General features: G+C 37.7%; 1 protein-coding gene across 1 annotated transcript; it reads left to right on the top strand.

The window, feature by feature from the left end:
- The first annotated feature begins 437 nt into the window (after window positions 1-437).
- On the top strand, window positions 438-5,426 carry LOC133038432 (zinc finger BED domain-containing protein DAYSLEEPER-like). Its single transcript, XM_061116585.1, has 8 exons — window positions 438-509; window positions 1,589-1,663; window positions 2,288-2,438; window positions 2,717-2,940; window positions 3,118-3,332; window positions 4,775-5,065; window positions 5,214-5,216; window positions 5,300-5,426. Exons 1-8 carry the CDS (start codon window positions 438-440, stop codon window positions 5,424-5,426), a joined length of 1,158 nt encoding a protein of 385 aa, XP_060972568.1.
- The last annotated feature ends 320 nt before the right edge of the window (window positions 5,427-5,746 follow it).

The raw sequence follows: 5,746 nt of genomic DNA, 5'->3' as shown, positions 1-5,746 counted from the left end.
CCGATACGGAGAGAAGCATTGCCACCCAGACCCCCACCGGCTAGGCACTGGCGGAGGGCCCTCTCCAAAGTTTGTGCAATGCGAGATAAAGGTACCAGATCATCATCCAAGTCAAGAGCTTTCCCATCTCTAAGGTAGGCCCTATCTACAGCCAGTGCTCCTACAACTCTAGGAGCAGGAGGGTATAAGCCATACTTTTAGAACTTGGCCACACTGGTCAATCGGATTATATTTATCTTCTCTGCCAAGAGAGACATGATGTGGTTTGCCCTATCCCTTATTTGCAAAGTGGGGATAGAGCATCTAGAGAATGGCACTGGCCAAAATTCGTAATGCCTAATCCCGCAAAGGCCATAGGCGATAAAGTACTAATTGGCGTACCCACTGACCTTTGACATGGCTGTGCAATTAGTGTCACCCAACCATTGGTAACCAATATGACTAAGATAGAAGTAGCTAGTCCTGTTCTTCTTCAGCACAGACTTCAGATTAAAGTAGTGACTGATCTCGTAGGGGGTAGGCTAAGGCCAACCTAACTCTCTGTACAAGACGAATATCATCAAAAGATACTTGATGCTTTTTAGCGTAAGCTATGTCAAACACATCCCAAAGTAAGCAGCGATGTCCATAAAATATCGATGAAGCGGTAATACTGCCCCATGCTCAATATGGCGCTCAAACCACGCCAACCAACCCAGAGAGAGCCTGATAATTCCTATGAGGAATCTGGCACTTAACATCCCCTACTAAGCTACTGGCAAGAATCTCGCTAAAGGTCTGAGAGGAAAGAGTAGAAGTAGGGGAGACCCAACTATTCCCCTATGATATATCTCTCATCTAGTATCACCGGCTCAAAAGACTCCTCTAGTAGGGGTGCACAAAATACGGGTCGGGCCGACTAAACCAGCCAACCCAACCCATTTTTTGTGTTAAAGGGTTACGTAAAATATGGGCCGTACTTCATTGGTTTGAAAGATGATGGGTCGTTTATATATGGTTTGGTTATGGGTTTGGAAAATTTAAGTCTACACAACCCAACCCAATACGTTCTCTCATATTACTTCTGTGTATATATCATATATAATTAACTTATGTTTTATATGCTAAATTAATGAGTCAAATAGTCAATCACGAATTATTCGGCAAAAGAAAAAATCATAAAAATAATTTTCATTTATTAACAATATCATATCTACTCATCAATTATCATTAATTTTAGATATTACAATTCGAGAGACAATTTGAAAACTACTATTTATAAATTACATTAATTTGTATTAATTTATTAAATAAATTTTATAATTATATATATTGTACTGATATAATTAACCCTACAGTATAAGACTATATATGAGTATAAAATTATACATTAGTGATATTGTGATAGTAACATCACAGCAGCTTTATCAACACTCAAAAATTAAAACCACAAAATCAGTCTCTAACAGTGTACCACTATTCTACTACTACAAAGTTTTGTGAGAATTAATTACTACCACCGCTATTTTGTTATTTCTTAGCAATATATATATATATATATATTTACATGTTTTTTTTATGAAATATTTACATATTCTTTTATGTACAGGTTGATGATCTATTTTCTCTAAAGTTAACACTAGTTAGAGTTTTGATACCGACGCTCGACAATACGACAGTGACGGTATGTAATATATGTATGCTTTATATATATTGATACTCATAATTTAATGTGTATATAAATATAAATAAATATATTTGTGTGTATGTATCTTTTTTGTTTGTTGTCTCTCGATAATCAATATATATGTGTATATTTACATTTTTATATGTACAAATATGTTTTTATGTACTTTTATAATAATGTATATGAATACTATTATTTTGTATATAACTATTATTTGTTTATGTATATATATATTATATTTTACTAAATTAAATGTTTTTATTGTGAAAAATTAATAGATAAATATATATATATGAATAAAATTGAGTTTTTTTTATTCTAGCTCATCATTTTTATTATCTAAGTATTATTTTGTATTGTAAAGATAATTTATCATATCTTATATTAGTTTTTTTTAGAAAACATGCATGTCTTATATTATCGATGTATCAATAACGTAAATTTATTTATTTTTATGCATATTTATGAAATATTTATTTGTGTCATGATTTTATATATAATATAATTTATTATCATAGTATTTTTATGCATTGTATTAAATTTTTGTTAATATATATTTGTTATTACTTTTGTATGCTAGTTAGTTGATTTTGTGTATTTTTTATGGTTTTACTTTTATAGGATCGAGTTATGAAAAAGTATATTTCCCCTACTTCTACTCAATTAGGTGAAATCCATGATAAGCCTAACACTACTCCACTTCCTATCCCTAACACTACCTTCATCCCTACTACCACAAACTCCATGGAGCTTGAGTCACCCAAAAAAGAAGGTGATGATGACACACCCACTACCAAAAAAAACTAAGTAGACACTCTGCTATTTGGGATCATTTTACAAAAATTGAGGGGGGGAATCCAAATGAACCTAGGTGCAAATGTAATTATTGCGAGAAAGACTATGCTTGTCATACTACTGGAGTAGGAACAAGCAGTATGTGGAGTCATTTGAATAATCAATGTAAGAAATATCCATTTAGGGTATTTGATAAGAAACAAAAGTTATTGAGTTTTCAAAATGGTAATGAGGGTGGTGGAAATTCGTTGGCAGTGGCCTTTAATAAGGAGAATTGTCGAAAAGTTCTAGCTAAGATGGTAGTGTTAGATGAACATGCATTTAAAGTTGTGGAAGGTGAAGGTTTTAAACATCTCATGAAAGTGGTGCAACCTAGATTTTTTGTTCCTATCAGAATGACAGTTCCTAGAGATATATACCAACTTTATTTGGATGAAAAAGTAAAACTAAAAGAGGAGTTGATCAAAATGGGTCAAAGAGTGTGTTTAACAACTGATTGTTGGACATCCATCCAATAAATTCCTTATATGTGTCTAACAGCACACTACATTGATAGTGATTGGTGTTTGCAAAAACGAATCATAAGTTTTTGTCAAATTCCAAACCATAAAGGAGATACCATTGGTAAGATGATTGAATCGTGTTTGCTTAGCTAGGGAATAGAGAAGGTGTTTGCCGTGACTGTGGACAATGCATCGGCAAATGATGTAGTTGTTAGTCTTGTTAAGAGGAGAATCAATGCATGGAAAGGGTCTATTCTTGATGGTGATTTTATGCATTTTAGGTGTTGTGCTCACATAGTGAATTTAATTGTGAATGAGGGCCTAAAATATTTGCATGATTCAATTGCTGCTATTCGTAATGTTGTGAGGTACATTCGGTCATGTGATAGTCAGTAGTCCCGTGATCCGTATGGGGAAATACCGGGTAAGCTGTGCAATTCCACATCGCCTGGGGAAGGTCAAGTGGGATGATTCTGAGACTGTGTAGGTATGGGACTGCACAGTTGAAGAGGGCTTAAATGGATTGATTGGTACTACCTATATCAAGAAGGTTTATCTTGTTTTCCGGTAGCCCATCTTGAAAGAACTCCACAGTTAATCGTGCTTGACCTGGAGCAATTTTAGGATGGGTGACCTCCTGGGAAGTTTTCCCAGGAAGCGTGCAAGTGAGGACAAAGCACGCTGGAAACACTCGTGTTGGTCTGTAGGGTCAGTCATCAATCCAGGAAGCAGCCAAAGTGGCGTACTCGTGTATAAGAGCCATTCATTCCGTGGGTGTAAGGACCCAATGGAGGCTTGAAGCGGGGATGTTACAAAATGGTATCAGAGCCTTGACCCAGCCGGAAGTGTGGTCGACGAGGACGTCGGACCCCGTAAGGGGGGGTGATTGTGACAGTAAGTAGTCCCGTGATCCCTATGGGGAAATACCGGGTAAGCTATGCAATCCCACATCGCCTGGGGAAGGTCAAGAGGGATGATTACGGCATCGTGTAGGTATGGGACTACACAGTTAAAGATGGCTTAAATGGATTGATTGGTACTACCTATATCAACAAGGTGCGTCTTGTTTTTCGGTAGCCCATCTCGAAAGAACTCCACTGCGTTAAGCGTGCTTGACACGGAGCAATTTTAGGATGGGTGACCTCCGGGAAGTTTTCCCGGGAAGCGTGCAAGTGAGGACAAAGCACGCAGTTTGGAAACACTCGTGTTGGTCGTCCGTAGGGTCGCAATCAATCCGGGAAGCGACCAAAGTGGCGTACTCGTGTATAAGAGCCATTCATTCCGTGGGTGTAAGGACCCAATGGAGGCTTTAAGCGGGGGATGTTACAAAATGGTATCGAGCCTTGACCCGGCTGGAAGTGTGGTCGACGAGGACGTCGGACCCCGTAAGGGGGGGTGATTGTGACAGTAAGTAGTCCCGTGATCCGTATGGGGAAATACCGGGTAAGCTGTGCAATCCCACATCGCCTGGGGAAGGTCAAGAGGGATGATTCTGAGACTGTGTAGGTATGGGACTACACAGTTGAAGATGGCTTAAATGGATTGATTGGTACTACCTATATCAACAAGGTGCGTCTTGTTTTTCAGTAGCCCATCTCGAAAGAACTCCACAGTTAAGCGTGCTTGACCTGGAGCAATTTTAGGATGGGTGACCTCCTGGGAAGTTTTCCCAGGAAGCGTGCAAGTGAGGACAAAGCACGCTGGAAACACTCGTGTTGGTCTGTAGGGTCAGTCATCAATCCAGGAAGCAGCCAGAGTGGCGTACTCGTGTATAAGAGCCATTCATTCCGTCTGTGTAAGGACCCAATAGAGGCTTGAAGCGAGGACGTTACAGGTCATCTCCTGCACGATTGGGAAAATTCAAAGCTTGTGCTGAGAGAGAAAAGATTGATTATAAAGGTGGTTTGATTTTAGATGTGCCTACAAGGTGGAACTCAACTTTTATGATGCTAGATGTTGCTATTATCTTTGAGAAAGCATTTTCAAGGTATGAGGAGGAAGATGATAGATTCTTGAGTTACTTCAATGAAAATGAAAGTGGGAAGAAGAGAGCTAGACCGCCTACTAGTACCGATTGGGAGAGTGCTAAGATATTTGTCAAGTTTCTACGCACTTTTATGAAGTCACACTAAAGTTTAGTGGTACCTTACATGTTACATCAAACACCTTTTATCATGAAATTTGTGAAATTCACACTCAATTGTCTGCTTTGGCCTCAAGTGATGAACATTTGTTATCTGTAATGGCAGCCGGTATGAAAAGAAAGTATGACAAATATTGGGGATGTAGAAAACATCAATGTTATGTTGTTTGTTGCTGTTGTGCTTGATCCTAGGTATAAGATGAAGTATCTTAAATATTGTTTTGAGAGTGTTTATGATACTGAAATTGTTACAAAGATTGTTGCTGTTGCTGTTGTGCTTGATCCTAAGTATCTTAAATATTGTTGCTGTTGTGCTTGATCCTAGGTATAAGATGAAGTATCTTAAATATTGTTTTGAGAGTGTTTATGATACTGAAATTGTTACAAAGATTGTGCTTAAGGTGGAACAAACCCTTCAACGTTTGTATACTTACTATAGTATGGAGAACAAATCTAAGATTGAGGGTGAAAAAGACAATAGTAGTGTATCACCACCAAAGAGTGAGATCAAGCACATTCATAAAAGAAAATCATTATCTCTATATTTGCAACAAGAAGTGATGAAGTGTTTGAGTGAGAAGATGAATGATATTGAGAGGTATTTGAGAGATAAGATCGTTGATCCAATGACTTCTTCAT

This window comes from Cannabis sativa, chromosome 5 (assembly GCF_029168945.1).
Source record: "Cannabis sativa cultivar Pink pepper isolate KNU-18-1 chromosome 5, ASM2916894v1, whole genome shotgun sequence".
Classification (NCBI taxonomy): Eukaryota; Viridiplantae; Streptophyta; class Magnoliopsida; order Rosales; family Cannabaceae; genus Cannabis; species Cannabis sativa.
This window is presented reverse-complemented; position numbering and strand designations above follow the sequence as displayed.

What these genes read in the sequence shown, in the direction of transcription:
- LOC133038432 (XM_061116585.1), top strand. Translation starts at nt 438, where the DNA reads ATGACTAAGATAGAAGTAGCTAGTCCTGTTCTTCTTCAGCACAGACTT. An exon ending in TCGACAATACGACAGTGACG is followed by an intron (nt 1,664 to 2,287) that starts GTATGTAATATA and finishes TTACTTTTATAG; the next exon opens with GATCGAGTTATGAAAAAGTA. An exon ending in TGAGTCACCCAAAAAAGAAG is followed by an intron (nt 2,439 to 2,716) that starts GTGATGATGACA and finishes ATTCGTTGGCAG; the next exon opens with TGGCCTTTAATAAGGAGAAT.